The sequence below is a fragment of the Rattus norvegicus genome, chromosome 3, assembly GCF_021556685.1.
Source record: "Rattus norvegicus strain SHRSP/BbbUtx chromosome 3, alternate assembly SHRSP_T2T, whole genome shotgun sequence".
NCBI classification, from domain to species: domain Eukaryota; kingdom Metazoa; phylum Chordata; class Mammalia; order Rodentia; family Muridae; genus Rattus; species Rattus norvegicus.
In genome coordinates this window covers 146,236,585-146,253,214 of record NC_141536.1, presented here as the reverse complement: position 1 = coordinate 146,253,214, position 16,630 = coordinate 146,236,585, and the positions used below count along the sequence as shown (strand labels likewise).

At 46.7% G+C, this 16,630-nt stretch overlaps 1 protein-coding gene across 1 annotated transcript in view; it reads right to left on the bottom strand.

Moving 5' to 3' along the window:
- Positions 1–16,630, bottom strand: part of Ctnnbl1 (catenin, beta like 1) — a 159,889-nt gene that overhangs the window by 102,682 nt on the left and 40,577 nt on the right. Inside the window, 2 exon segments of the mRNA NM_001024870.1 lie at positions 4,839–4,978; positions 13,874–13,980. Coding sequence (NP_001020041.1) covers positions 4,839–4,978; positions 13,874–13,980 — 247 coding nt within the window.

The following is a 16,630-nucleotide window of genomic DNA, read 5'->3' as shown; positions in this document are numbered from 1 at the left end:
GAAAGAAGGCCCCTTGGCAGCTTAAACTTTCCCAGCCCTGTTCTTGCTCATTAATGCTGGGTCTATAACACAAGGCACCCTAGACTACAGTGCACACCCTCTGGGATAATATGATGTCTCAGTCAGTTGGTTCCACTTTAGCACTCCCAGACCAAACTGCTCAAGTTCAATTGATCCCTGTTGGTCTAAGAAAAACAAGTCTGCTCCTTTTCCAAATTCCCACCGTAATTCTTCATAAAACAGCAAGGACGACTCTACAAGTTCTCCAGCTTGCTAAAGTCTGTGCAAATACTATCTTAAAAAACAATGGGAACCCTCACTCCTTAAAGCTGGTCCACACAAAAAAGAGCTGTCCCACTGCCACCAGGGAAATACAAACAAATTTCTCCCTTCCTGCACACCAGTTACACATCACGGTGAGATCGCTTTTTTTTTTTTTTCCCCTGAAGTGCAGGGGAGGAGGCAGAAGGAATATATTCTGTTTGGACGGCCTGATCCCTTATTAAAGGACAGGGGCACTTCGATACAGAGCAGGAGGCACAGTCACCTTCCTTCCTCTTTCTAGATAAAGAAATCTAGTATCAGGTATCGGGATACATTGTCCATGACTACAGGCTGGCAGTACAGAAAGATCAGCAGTTCCAACCTCCCGGTAGAAAGCACTGAAACAAACTGGAACCGCCCTCATTTCTGTCCATCAGAAGCTTCGGATCTCTAACCCCCAGTTCCTGACTAGCCCCAAGCCAAGGATGATGCTCCCCTCCTTAGAGTTCCAGGGGCATTTCCCGAGGCTACAAGGGCACCTCCCGACATGCACCAGGCAGTAATCTGGGTGCTTTGCTCCTAGCCACTGGGGCTGTCTCCTGCTTCTTAGTAGTGCACAACACGCTTAGCCTTTAATGGAAGAACCCGAGAGGAGTCAAATCTACCGAAAGACTTCAGCAAGGTTACACTGATTGGGCACGCAATCAAGACCATGGCAAATGACACAGTAACAGGATGTTTACAATCTTGGTGCTATGATGACTATGTTAGGAGTTTGTCACAGAAGAGGGTAGCCAGCTGCCATCCGTGGCAATTTCACTATTGTACTCTCTCCTTGATGTATTCCTCTTTGTTTCTTCCGGCAAATTAAGAAAACACCGGGCCAGAATCAAATTATTGGCTAGTAATACTTGAGAAAACGATCTTTCACATCTTTGCTTTTATTATTTTTTACTTTACATCCCAACTGCAGCATCTCTCCGTCCCTCCCTCTCACTTCACTTCCCTGCTATCCTTTCTCTTCAGAAAAGGCTCAAAACAAGGGGAGCCTCCCATGGACATCAACCCACCTTGGCAGGTCAAGTTGCTGTAGGACAAGGGGCATCTCCTACTGTGGCGAGGCACGGTAAGGGGAAAGAGATCCAAAAGCAGACAACAGAGTCGGATACACCACCCACTCCATCCCATGTGTGCTCTCTGGTTGGTGGTTCAGTCTATGGGCCACCATGGGCCCAGGATAGTTGATTCTATGTGTTTTCTTGTGGGCTTTTATTTTTCTATAGAAACACTCCCAATCAGTTCACACCCAATAAAGGAGGGTGGGGTATTGCTGGCACTCTAAAAATGCTCAAATAGTTTAGGTTATGGGATATTATTTAAAAGTGCGATATTTTGAGAGGGCAGCAGCTGTTTGGTTCCACCTCATGCTTCCTCTAAACACATTTAATGCAATGTAAGGTGGGTCCCTTCCCCCTCTCCTCACAGACCAGAGTTCTACTCTGCATCCAGCCCATAACCCAGCCTCTGGGGGACAGCAAGACAGCTGACGAGCCCTCGGCAGCGGCAGTGGTGCGGAGAGCCAGGATCAACTGTTCAGCAGCTTCTCACGCTTGAAAGGACTGAAGGACGAGGCACAAGCTGTTGCCTCCCATCCGCTGCCTCTTAAGGTTACAACAAGCCAGACTCAGATCCAATTAAAATCCCCATCGTTTATGCTTCCTCTGAGAAGGACAAAGCAAAGATGACCTGTGCTTGGGGGGAACACAACCAGCCATGTATGGTCCTGGGTGATAAATGAAGAGTTAAAAAAAGATTAAAACTTGGAAGTCATGACAGCCATGAAATTGTTTATTCATGGTAAGGTGTTGCGGGCAGTCACAGCTGTACAACAGTAAATCGTTAACAACCGTTTCCTCGAGAATTTCCATTACAGATTACAGATAAGTGGGTAAGGTATTGGGGGACATCCCCCTGATGAAGATAAGCATGTTAGCTGCGAGTCGGGAGGCCGCCCCTTTCCCGAAATCACTTTCAAGAAAAGCCATACTTTGAAGAGGATGACATTTACCCTAATTGCTGCATCTAATTAAAATTAAGGTAATTAAAAATATTTCAAATGCACTTTAAATGTGATGTAGGGCATAATTAAAAATCAGATTTTAAAAAATATCATTAGGGCAGTTGGGTGAGGGCTGGCAGAAAGGAGCGAAGAACGGCTTGGCCCTGGGGAAACAGGAGGAAAATGGCGGTCTGTCAGAGACACTAAAAGGAGATACAGTTTTTCCCTTTAAAGACCAGGATGCACCTTGCCTCTCCCAAGAACACGGATGTCGAGCAGCGCAGCCCATGTCAGTCCTCTCCCCAGCAGAAATGGCCGGGGAATCAGAGATGTTAGCAGCTGGCAGCACGGCTCATGTTGTTTTGAATTAGCAGGAAAAGAAGAATGAGAACTGCGAGTTCCAGAAACAAAATAGGTAATTTCTATCTTAATACACAGAGTGACGGGTGACTTGGCAACTGTCAAGGGCATGACAAGGGTATGCTTCAGGAAATGCAGGGACCATGGTCAGGACAAGTCAGTCTTGACTGCCAGTTAGCTGTGGGGTGCACCAGAGAAAGCCAGATCCCTACAAGCTTGCAGGCCCCCAGCCTGGCCTGTGGGGTGAAGTTCCAGGTCAGTAAGACACCCGTTTTCAAATCGAGAGCGGAAGGTGCCTGAGGACTAACCTAGGTTGTCTTCTAACCTCCACACATGCACTGTGTCCTGTCTCCATGCCTGCATGCCCACGCACGCATGCACACACGCACACACACAAATAAATACAGTAGCAAATGAGAGATGAATCAACAAGGTGTAGGCTAAGCCTGGTGAGACTCCAAAGCCTACTATTAAATATGTGAACCAGAGTTAGAATGCTGTCACTGAATCTGCCCTTGAGTAGGCCGGTCTTGTATCAGGTCCTGTTACAGACAAAACAAATATTTATATCCCCACCCCCCATTTCCTATGATGAAACCTAATTTCCAGGCTGATAATAGTTGGAGGCAGGGACTTTGGGAAGTGAAGAGGCCAGAGGCCTCACAGGTAAGACCAATGTCCTTATAAAGAAAGCTGGCAAGCTCCTCACCCTCTCACTATGAGAGGACACAGAAAGAAAAACAAACAAACAAACAAAAAAAAAAGCTACCTGGAACCAGAAACCTGAACTAGCAGATACCAGAATTGCCAGTCTTACTGAACTGTCTAACACTAGAACTACAGGACACAATTCTCTTTGTCATTTATGAGCCACGTGTCCAAGGTTCTTTGTAATAGCAACCCAAGTGGCCTAAGACAATACCCAGCATGCTCCCTGAGCACCTGAACAGTGGACACTGCTGAGGCCCAGACTAAGCGCACACCTAACAGCACTCAGTCGTGTCTATAAATGAACACATGGGACATCTGGCTCTGAAATCGGTGACCCAGAACCCCACAGCAAACCCTGTCAACCCAAGGATGGGCTGAGCCATTCTTAACAATAAAGGCACATAAAGCATCAGAAATGTTTTAAGATTGCCCTTCCAGAAGCCACATTAAAACTATTCACCGATTGATTTCTGTGAGAATTATCAGTCAGGAAAGAGCCTAGTCAGTCAGACATGCTCTCAGGAGAGAGATTACTGGAAAGGTGAAACTAACAGAAGCAGGAGCAGATTTCCTGTGACTACCACTCAAGCAGACCCACGACATTTACCTCTTACCTTTGAAAATCTGGATTCAAACAACTAGACTGTGTAACGAACAGCACACACAGCCCCACGCACAGCCCATAGAATGCCTACACTGCAGCAGCCACACACACAACAGCGGAGACAGAGTATGAAGTGATTTGAGAAGTCATGATGCAGATTTTGTTACACAGAACATTACTAAGTGCCTTCCATGTGCCAGGAGCTATGTGTGGTAAGCCAATGTCTCTGATTTCCTCAACAACACTAAGGGACGAGGTTTTTAACTCTAGCTTTGCAGGTAGAAATAGCAAATTTACTGAAAATGAGGCTAGGAGCCAAGCCCACCTTGTCTGTTTAGTTCTAAAGCTCATTCATCAAGTAGGAAATGCCCAGTCTTCTTTTAAGGAACTAGAAAATAGTAGTGGACAAAACAGACAAGCTTCCCTATCCTCTGGACATCCCGACAAGCACTCTGCCATGGTTCACTGCCTCCTCCAGCCTCAATCCACAGAGCCATCTGTTAGCAGAATGATGTCTCCATCAATGCACTCAAATCTGTCTGCTCTCACCTCAGCGAGGAGCCTCCAAATTCTGATCTGGAAAACTACTGCTGTTGGTGGATGAGCAGTGTGTTCTAGCACGTAGATGAGCAGTGTGTCCTAACACTGACAGAGACCGGGACATTCAGAGATAAAGCTCAGGTTTTCCTGAGTAAAGAGCAGTGTGCATTTCAGGAAGGAAGAGAGAGAGAATAGCAACAGAACCACAGCCCTGACAGCAGCCGTCAGCGGAGACAGGCAGGCGGAGAGAGGAAAGCACTCTCCCGTGTCAGCCTTCCACTGCACGGATCTCAAGGATATCTGTATTATCGTGTCCCAGCAAGCCGAGAAGCGACTGCACAGCGCTCAGCTCCACGAGAAGGTGGTACAGGTCAGGCATGGTGGCCACCACGTGCATCTCCTGAATGATATCATTGAGGTCCAGCTCGGATTCCATGAACCTAGGAGGGGAGAACAGGACAGGGTCACTGAACGGCAAGGGGTGCTCTTGGCATGTGAGAACAAACAGCAACACAATCCAGACTGACACAATCTGTCAAAATGTCGACAGCAGACCAACCAAGAAGCACACTCATCCAGACATCATACTGCCACACGGTTTCCTTGGGAAATCGATTTCCTCATTACAAAAATCAATCTTGGATTCAGATCTCATTACAGGGGTCCCCTTACTCCTACAGCCACAGCTGCCTTCTTAAGGCCCTCGAAGCATTCTGCAGCAATAAATGTTCTGCCCTCCAGTCCTATGGATTAGCTACCATTACCCCTTGGGGTGCCATTTACTCTGGGGCCCTGGACTGGATCCAAAGAGGGTTTCTCTTACCCCCTTCAGATCAAGAACCAGTTCTCCTCAGCTGCCCAAAGGAAGAGAAGAAGACACTGCAGCCTCCCAGTAGCAACCCTCTCCCTTCACACAAGCGCTGGTGAGATAAGAGCAGGTCACAGGTCAGGCTGATCTAGACTCTGACATTCTGCAATCACTGTCCCTGTCGCTCACTTGTCTACCCCGAACCTCCTCACAACCCTGTCTAGACACAGGGAACAGGACTGCTTTGCATTCATTCCCTCTGCATGCCCTCTGCAGGAATGTTTGTTCCCGGAAGCAAATGAGCTATTCCAAGGACCGCAGCTGAACAATGCCAGACCCAGACTGACGGAGAGGACATGGGGGTTACATGGGCTCCAGAGTCCAATGGCCTGGCCTTGAACCTGGCTAGTTCAGTTACTTTCTTGGTGTGTCTATGTCTCAGTTTCATCTGTAAGTGGGACAAAAATGGTACCCGTCCCACAGGGTGCTGTCAGATAAGACTCAAAGCACACAGGACTCAGAACAGAGCCAGACTCCTGAGAAACAGGAAGAGTCCGCACTCACTGACTCTATGCTGGCCACTACTGTTACTCTGTGTCTGGCTTCTCTTCTGGAATGTAAGCTTTGGACAGACAGGAACACTGGCTTTTGTCTCCTGCATGCACAGATGCCCATCGTATTAAGTGGAAGCCTGAAAACAGGAATGTAAGCAGGACCCACAGAAGCTATGGCATTCTCCATGTTGCAGATGCTAAAGGGCAGACAGACACTGGAATCCAGAATCCATAAAGAGTAAGACTGGATTTTGTTAAAACACCCACAGTTAATATCCCTTGTCACTGTTTTTCCTGTTATTATTCTTAAGCACTTACAAATATATTTTATAATTATAAAATATTACTTTTCACAGAGAACTGGGGAAAGAAAGGCAAGCCATTTAAAAGCATACAGAGGTCATCCATAATCCTCTGAACTGGAAATAACCACTGATGATATTCCAGTGCATTTGGGTCATTTTTCTCAATTCTTAGCCTTTCACCCACAAAGCAAATCTCTGGTCTATGCTCAGTTTTACTGTGCTGTTAATACCAGCTAAACATTCTTTTACAACAGTAAGAGACGGTTCCTGACAAATTGCTGTTGGATGGCAACAAGAAGCCCCTCACTGATCGCACCAGTCTCCCCTGATGCTCAGCCTGGCCCTGGCTTCCAAATCCTTCTCTAGACAATGCTCTAAGAAGGGACTGCCAATCAATCACAGAGTGCGTGGGAGACTGTTTATCTGAAATTCCCGTTGTAAATCATCAATTTTAAACAGCTGCACAGTACACTCGCTCGTGCTGGTGTACGGTAATTTATTTAAAGAATCCCCCTTTCTCAGACAGTTTCCACTCCCCCATAACAAATGGCACATAGCTATGCATTCACAATCATGGGTAGGGTAAATTCGGAGGAAGGAATACACTCTGTCAGAAGGCATCAAACTATGTTTGATGTTTTCTCTTCCCCTCTCCTCAGGCAGTAGTAGTTAGTCAAAATTGCCTCCAGTTCAATTCAGCAAAGAAGGCTCTTCAAAACTTCTGCATTTTGATTAAAAGAAAGGGGGCTAACATTTTTCCGTTGACTAATCCCAGTTATCCTTTAACCATTTTACAACTGGGGTTTTGCCTTATTTCCTGATTTATAAAGCACTTTCCTTACTAAGGAAATTAATCTGTTATGCTGCAAAAAGAAAAAAAGAAAGGAAGGAAAAGGATGAGGGGGAAATTGTCTTTTAATTTATATGCTCTGCTTTTTTGGACATATCTGTATTTATTTATCTATTGTTGACATAAAAGCTTTCACAGACCCAGGCAGTCACACCTTTGCCTTTAGCAACTCTCATATTTACATGAGTGAAGGTTTTCTACGTGAAGATCGGATGGTTTTTGGTTTTCTCGAGATTTATTATACACAGACACAGACGCAGACACACACACACACACACACACACACACACACTCTGAAGCTGTCTTCAGACACACCAGAAGAGGGTATCAGATCTCATTACAGATGGTTGTGAGCCACCATGTGGTTGCTGGGAATTGAACTCAGGACCTCTGGAAGAGCAGTCAGTGCTCTTAACCACTGAGCCATCTCTCCAGCCCCCAAGATCATGTGTTTTATGCCAACTTTACATCCTATGACTCTTTGCTCTTGACTCCATGCTCTTCTCTTTCCCTCACATCTGAAGGAACGTCATCTACCACACACGAAACCATGATGCGTACTTGCCGGTTCCAGGCTTTCCACTCTACCTCTCTGATCGGTTACAAACTCTGCAGTCGTCACATTCCCACACTGTCCGCTTCCTTCTTCTGTTGTGAAACACACCCATGTTGTTCTTTTCACTTATGCTTCCCTGCCTACTCTCACCTGCTTATAATTCAAAGTAAGTTCTCTAATTACTTTATCAAGAATTCCCAATATCACTTTTTAAAAGAACCTTCTTCTATGCTTGCACATAGATTATGTTTTTTTGACCTCTGAAGTATGATCCCATTCAGAGTTATGAATCTGGAGGGCTTGTGCAGGGCTGCAAGTGTAAATCCAGTGGCAGAGCACTCCTGACACATAGGAGGCCCAAGATTCGATAGCCAGCACCACAAAAGTAATAGACAATCACACTGATGTCAAGAATCAATGTGTGGGGTCGGGTGGGGCAGGGAGTGTCAAAAGAGCATAAGCGCCCAGGGGACTGGATAAAAAGCAATGCAAACCAAGAGAAGGCCCCTGCAGGGCACACTACTTCATACTCAGGGCTGGCCTTCAGCACTCACCGGTGCCCATCAGAGGGAAGAACAAAGGCAAGTGCTACCACAAACGTTCCTGTGACTTGAGCATGCTCAGGAGATGGGATAGAGTGCTCACAGTGACTAGATGACTGAGAAGCTTTGTGACACGTGTTGCAGAGCTGTACTTCAGGGACAGAGAACCTGATTCTGGGAAATAACCAAGACCTCAAGGAGAGAATAGAATGAAATCCTTTTTCAGTCTTAGGAATCTTAATAAGAATCGCCAGAAGATGGAGTAGGTTTGGTGGGGTGTTTGCTTGGTTGGCTGGTTTTTGTGCATAGTTAGATCTTTGTCACTGGGAATGATATAAAAACTAAAACGCCAGCCCAGGATGATGGTGACACAAGCCTTTTATTTCAGCACTTGGGAGGCAGAAATTGAGGCAGATGGATCTTGGTGAGTTCAAGACCAGTTTGGTCTATATGGTGAGTTCCAGGCCAACGAGGGCTGTGTAGTTAAAACTGACTCAAAAATAAAATAAAACAAAATATCCTACTATGTATGCTGGTACATGCCTGTAATCCCAGCACCAAGGAGATCACAATTTCAAGACCACTTTGGCTACATAGTGAGTTCGAGTGGCCTTAGTCACTCCTCGAGGCCTTGTCTGAAAAAACCAAAAGCTGGGGCAGAAGCCAGCATGACCAACAGGCCTCCTAGGCGCAGCATCCTAGCTCCCATCCTTACTCCCACTAAATATATAAACAAACAAGTAAACAGAAGAGATGTCACGGCTTAGACAGCAGCAGCAGCATACTGTTCCTCAGTCCAACTTTGTAATCCTTTGAAATATGACATTAGCCCTAGACTTTAAGTTTTAGAAAGTCAGAGCATTATTCAAACAAAACCAGCAGAGAAGTAAACTGTAAGCATACCACAAAAGTCCTACTAGCCGAGGTGCTACATGGGTAATGAGACACAGTGAGAAGTGCTTGGACTCAGGAGACCCTGGCCTGGTGTGGCGATGAGCAGTGTTTCAACAAGCATTCACCAAGCCAGGCACCAGCCAATGGCCTAGGTACAGAGAATGTAACAGACAAAAAGATCAGCCCAGGGTCTCAGAGCTCCCAGCCTACCATGAATGCAAAGCCATCCATTACACACTAGTAAGTGTAAGGATGCCCCGTGCTGCCCAAAGCAGCATGGTCTAAGACAGACCATTAACTTCTTATCTCTGAATCTTGATTTCCTTATCTTCCTGGTTAAAGGATAGTGAGGATTTAAAGAAAGAATACATATAAAGTCCCTAATCACAGTGTTGGCCCACAGCAGCTGCCTCGAGTCTGTTATGTCCTCAAAAAGACAATTCTATTCTGTTCCTGCTGACCATGTACAGCCCACTCGCTTAAAGCACACACTGCTATTTGCAGAAGGCTGTCTTCAGGGAGTCAGCACAGCTTCAGTAACACATGACTCACAGCCAGGGCAAAGGTCAGGTGAGAGGCGATGGGAAAGCAATAGAGCAACATATTAAAACAGTAACCAGGCAGAGATGGGGTCACGGACTCCATCTGACAGGACAGAAAATGTTCTCCTTGTCTGCCCATGCTCAGTTGCTTCAGACAAGCAGGATATTCTCCCTCAATGCTGAGAGTGGATATTAACAAATGACCTGTGTTCAAAAGCACAGGAATGCGAAACATGACAAGTCTGAGATGTGGTCACACTAGCAGTCATGGCTGCACAGGGACAATACTTCTGCCTGTTCTCAAGGTGTGGTCCCCTGATGTGTCCGAGGCAGCAGGAGGAAACTGAGAGATGAAAGACTTCACAATTCTAGGTACTATTAGTTCTTTTTATGCCACTTTCACCAGCGTACGCACCATGAAGTGTGGAAACAATTCACAGGTGTGTGTGTATTGCTCGTGAGTCTGTTGAGTGTGTGTGATGTCTATGGCATTTGCAAGTGTGTACACTACCATGCGCACCTGTGTGCATACACAGAGGCCAGAGGAAGATCTCAGGTGTCCTGATATGTCGCTCTCCAGGTAGCTTCCCGGATGAACTCACAAAATGCAAAGCTAGGCTGGTGGCCTCAACCCCCAGTGACCCTCCTGTATCCACCTCCCAAAGTGCTGGTGCGATAGACACATGTGCAGGCCTTTCACAGGGATGCTAGAATCTGAACTCAGGGCTTCGTGCTTGTTCAGCAAGTACTCCTACCCAGCAATCAATCTCCCCAACTCTAGACCCTGATGGCCAATAGAATACGTGCTTACACGTTCTGTGTTTGCTACAGTTTTCTGGTGCAAAGGGGCCACAAGCCAGCCCAAAAATGGTTGTGGATCACTACACTAAATGATTGCGTCCCTGTGAAAACGAAGAGAAGAGCTGAGGACTTAATACAGAGGCAGTGGGCTCAGTGTGGGGTTTGGGAGAAGGACCACAGCGCCAAGTGCAGGCTTTGGGTGGAGGGCTGCCGGCTAAATCTAAATGGCAGCCAGACGAAGAACAGCATTTGGGAGGATGCGATCGAAATGGCACTCACATGCAGGAAAATAAATCTGAACGTCTCTGATCTCAACTGCAAAGCCCCATTCAAATATGCGGGAGCAATTTTCGTCTTAATTGCCCCTTGCTGATCTAGAGAATTACTGAAGACGTTGTGCCAGCAGAACTCAAGGTTAAAAGCACAAAACAGTTTCCTAACTGCTTTTTGACACAACAAAAAAAGTTCTTTATGTGTAATTTCAATTTTTATATGTTGGAATTTTAAACTAAAATAGCACAGAAACTTTTTTCTCAACAGAAAACACCGTTTAAAGAACATAAGCCTCTTTCTGAAAAGCAGCTTATCATCCAGAGACCAGCGGTACCTAAGGAGAGGACGGCGGCCTCAGCAGCCACGACTTCACCACTCTCAATACTTGGCGATGGATGCCAAGTGCACGGGGTGATGCTGGCTTCCAGGCAGGATTCGGAGCTCACATTCTCAGTGTTATCAACCTACAGCATGGTTTCCTCCTGGGGGTCCCTGGCTTCCATGCCAGGGGGATATAGTAAAGATGGCAGAGATTACATGGCTCTCGAGTTTGCTGAGTATTTGCAGTCCGATGGGCACCACACCCATGCCACGGGATCAACCATGGCAGCATCTAACCCAAATAGGAAGAGCTCAACATAGAGAGACAAGACACACAGCGAGGGTGCTAAAGCATGGGCCATATCTAGTGAGAACACGGGGATACACGCGGCTGTGGGGGTGAACGGCAGAGCAGAGAGCCTAGTGCAGCTTTCAAAGATTACACCCGCATGTATCTGCACAGTCTGCACAGTCAGTGTTTAGGTATCTATCCTACAAGAATATGCACACACAAAGGCATATTACACAAGGAGATCTACCCAGCACTGCTTATAAAAACCAACGTTTAAATTCATCTAAACTCTTAGAGATGACTCAGCAGGTAAGAACACTGTCTGCGCTTCTAGATGACCAAGGTTCAATTCCCAGCACCACACAGTGGTTCACAAACAACTGTAATACTAGTTCCAGGGGATCCAACACCCTCTTCTGACCTGCATGGGTACCAGGCACATATGTGGTACACAGATATACATCAAGGCAAAACACTCATAAACCTAAAGTAAAATTTAAAAAACTGTAAAATATTCTAAAGTCCACCAATACAAAAGTAACTAAATACATTATGGAATTTCTTAACCATGAAATACTATGCACCAGCCAAAAACAAGAGAGACAGGCACTAACAGGAAAACATTTTCTGTTTTGTAAACCCAAATTGGTGTGGGCTAAATCTTTGTATAGAATAAAACAGGGTATAGAAAACAGGCTAAAGGGATCGTCACAGAAATGGTTACAAGGTCAGTTGTAGGTCCTGGGGTTGTAGTCGGATCAAGGCAATGAAGAAACTTCCATTCATACTCTACTTACTGAAATTACATTCTATGATAGCATCAGCCGGTGTGGTACTTATGCAACTAAATACGTACACGAAAACACACAGTATGAACTTCTGTATGGTAGAGGTCAGCACAAGGCAGAGACAATGCAGGTACTAGGAAGCTGGGCTGTGCTCCAGCTGCTGTCACAAGGGCTGGGCACACAGGGCTGGGTGTTCCCTGACACTCTCCATCCACAGAAACGGAGAACTGAGTCACACTGCCTCCCAGGCCTGTTGTGATCACTCTGCCCTCCAGCACCCTGGATTTCGTGTTTTCTCTCTACATCCCCCATTCTCATCTCCTGTGTGGGAGCATGTGCATGAGTGGGTGTGTCTAAGTGTGTCTGTGTGCAGGCACACATGCCAAGGTGCACGTGCAGAGATCAAAACACAACCTCAAGTGCTATCTTCACCCTCCACCTTGTGGTCTAATCTCTGCTGTGCACATCAGGATACCTGGCCCAGGAACTTCAAGGGATTCTCCTGTTTCTGCCTCCCAAAGGTTTGGGAGTTCCCGAAAGTGTCCACACTTCAGCCTCTGAGCCATCTCATCAGCCCAGCTTTTCACTGTGGGCTAACTGCACGCCTACCATGAGCACCAGCCCAAACACTACCGCTCTTGTAAGGTCCTCAACAAAACAAAGCATTTGCCCCGTCTTCCCCTGTACTCCCACAGCATTCTACTTATGTCTCTATCTGTGTACTTCCTTCTACCTCACATTAATAGTCAGTCTCCCTAGTAACCTACAAACTTGAGTACAAAGATCCAACCATCCAACTCTTAATTGCCTCAGGGCTTTGGGCCTATTAAAATTCATTAAACCATTTATCTGGGAAGGGAGACAGGCAGGGAAGAAAACATAGATTTAGAACTCTAAAATCTATACAAATCTTTAATCCTTTTTAATTGGGATTCAAGATTGAAAGATCCCATATCCCACACCATGGCGTCTCACAGTAAAACACGCTATCAGGAGCATCTTCTGCTGGGTGCAGGTGCAGAGACGCAATCTATTGTTCTCACTTAATTCCCCAACAACCCTGTAGCCTTACACAGAAGAGACACTCAAGGCTGGGAGAGATGTGATCACTTAAGGTCACGCAGTGGTCCCACACAAATCTGTCTGACCCCTAAATCTGGGACATTTTCTCTGCAATAAAGCTTCTACCTGGCAGCCACGGTGGTAGCAGGAGCACTGAAAGAACAAGGTAGGAAGAGTTCAAGTAGGGCCTGCTCACAAGGCTGGCCGGCCCAGGGCTGGCAGTCAGAGCTGGCTTCTGAGCCGACCCCTGAGTACGAAGTGTGCTCGGCCAGCCAACAGCACCCAACTGCCGCTGGTTTCCTGGAAGTCTGGAAATGCAGCTGTCAGGGAATGCAGACCTGACCTGTCCTTCTCAAACCAGCCTCACAGGACTCAAACATACTGGTGCAGCCTACTGCTGGGAGACCAGTGCTATCTGCTCTCTCCCAGTGGAGGGAAGCAGGAAGCCTGGACACAGACTCCAATCAACAGACTCTGGACATGCATTTCTCCTGGCCAACACGTATCTTTGTGGACTCCTACCATAGAAAGCATAGCCCTGGGTTGGGGATTTAGCTCAGTGGTAGAGCAATTGCCTAGCAAGCACAAGGCCCTGGGTCTTGTGTGTCCTTCCAGTGACATCCCAAACATGTGGGCAACACTGGAATTCCTGACCAAGGCACAGAAAGCCAACAAATGAAATAACAAATCCAACGATTAGAACACAGGCTGCCATGGAGGAGAGGGGCCAGCAAAGAGGCTCCTTACTTCTCTGGATTGTCTGGAAACTTGATCCGCAGCTCCTGGTTTTTGTACGATCGCTTTTCGAATGTGAGGATCATCTTCTTCACTGAGCTTTCATCCAGCGGTTCCTCCTGCAACAAGGTTAACAGTTTCATCGGGCTGAGCTCACATTCACGGTCACTCTCACCATGGCTCTTTCGACCACCCGCTCTGCCGCAGACCTCCGTGGGTTCGTGACACACAGCACACACTTTTCCTCCCCAACTAGAATGACAGTGAGGAGCATCATCCTGGGTGTCACGTCTAATGCCCTGCCTCTGCCCAGCGAGCTCTGCCTCAGGCAGTAGAGACTCAGCTGGCAAAGGTTTCTCAGGCACTCTGTGGGTACAGAGTAAGCAAGGATGCTGTACACTCTTAGGCAATGCTTTTCTCTCTTCCTTCTCCGTTGATGTGGAGGTAAGAAAGGGTCAGAAACCAGGAAGAATTTGCTTAAGATCAAACCCAAGTCAGTGCCAGGGTCCCTAGTCTCTTCCTCACAGCAGAGGTCACAAGCCAGTGTGCAGGCTGAAGCTGCTCTACCATCTGTCTCTACACAGCCCAGAAGTGACAAATGGCAGTTGGGGAGATACACACACTGTGTCACATTCTCACACAGTTCTATGTCTGGTTCTCATGAACTACTGGGAGAGAAGTGAGACAAGTACTTTGAAATGCTAGTGTAGCATCAAGGATTAGTTCATCTTGAACCAGATGTGGTGTTAAGGCAAGAAGATCATGGGTTTGAAGGTAGCTTGGCCACATGGACAGGGTATGACGAGGAAGGGTGGGAGGGAGGAAGACATGAAGGGAGGGAGGGAGGGAGGGAGGGAGGGAGGGAGGGAAAGGAAGGTAGACAGGCTGGTTGACAGTTGGAGATGATATCACATCCTATAATCTCGAGGTATTGCCACAAGTCTGAGGCCAGTCTGCTCTACACAGTAAATTCTAAGTCAGCCATAGCTACCCAGGGAGACCTTATCTCAAAAAAATGAGTAAATATTAAGTATAAATAAACTAAAGCATTGTCTGGTGGTGGTGGTGCATACTTTTAATCCTACCACTCTGGAGGCAGAAGCAGGTAGATTTCTGTAAGTTCATGGCCAGCCTGGTCCGTATGGAGGAACCCTGCCCTGGGATGGGGAGAGCAGGCATTTTTGGTAACCCTGTTCAGGGGAAGCATCAGAAAACTAACACTACAAAATGGAGTTGTCTTACTTCACACACTTCAGAGATACCTAGAAAAGTAATTGAACTGAATATTATACATTGAGAGGCTGAAGAAAAAGGGCTCAGGGGTTAAGAGTTCCTGTTCATCAGACATCCTGAGTTCATTCCCAGCACCCACACCCGTGGCTCACAACTACCTGTAATTTTAGCTTCAGGGGATCTGATACCCTCTACTGGCCTCCAGCAACATCTGCACAACACACACACACACACACACACACACACACACACAAATCAATCTTTTTAACTTTGGAATAACCTACGTAGAGGCTTCAGAATGCTGTATCTTCCGCTCCCTTGCCACTTTACAGTCATGCACAGCTATGCACCCTGCCTCTAACGCTTTCCCACCTCCCTGCTCCTCCGCCGTGAAGTAATGGCCATAACTTACACCTAAAAGCAATAAAGAAACTGCTTTTAGGAGAACTTGAAATAGATCCTTTTGAAAAGCACTGAATCATCCTATAATTCTGTAAGGACTCAGAAATGCTAGCTAGTATTTTATTACGAAATCTCAATGTTCTTCCTATATTGGGTTTTAAGTGGGAGAAGCCTATACATTCATTTTGAACATGATGCATTTCTTACATTCTAGCGACTCCAGGATCTGGAGGCACTCTGCTGGGCTCTCACTCCTCCCTAATTCTACAGGTCAACAGGGCTTTCCCCAAGACGGTGAAAACCAGAATCAATGTCTGCCTTGGTTGGAACTCGGAGCTTAGATTCCCACCGTACTCACCACAGAGCAACAAAACTTAATAAATTCCTTAAAGCGGGCTGGGGATTTGGCTCAGTGGCAGAGCGCTTGCCTAGGAAGCGCAAGGCCCTGGGTTCGGTCCCCAGCTCCGGAAAAAAAAAAAAAAAGAACCCAAAAAAAAAAAATTCCTTAAAGCCTTAGCAAGTCTAGCTCAAGCCTCCTCATTAAACTTGGCCTCCCAAATCCTTCACCTGGCCTGCAAAAGCAAAGTCTGGAAGGACCCAGCCCCCACCAACTGCTGCAACTTCAAGTCAGGGCAGACACTGGCTGGAGCGATGGCTCTGCACTGAACGCTCACTGGCTCCTATTCCAGAGGAGCCACGTTTGAGTCCCAGCTTCCACAGGACAGCTCACAACTGTCTGCAACTCTAGTTCCGGGACCCAATGCCCTTTTCTGATCTCTGGGAGCACCACACATGTACTTGTACTGTGGGCAAAACAACTGCACAAATAAAATAATAAAAAGTTTATAACTGGGAAAAAAAAAACCTTAGGGCTGACAGGACCCACTGCAGAGACCCACACATCCTCAGTCACTACTGATTCTTTAGAACCTGCCTCACAGGGAGGGAGGGAGGGAGGGGAAAGAAAATGTTGGCTGGATCTTTCAAGGTCACACAGATGACCTGAACAAACTGTGTATGTCCATGAGGTAGTTTGGTGAACCCCAGTAATGAATAACACTGCTGTTCTTAATAGCAGGAGACACAGCGCACCCAGCATACCAAGAGGGTTCCTCGCTTTCCAGCCTCCCTCAC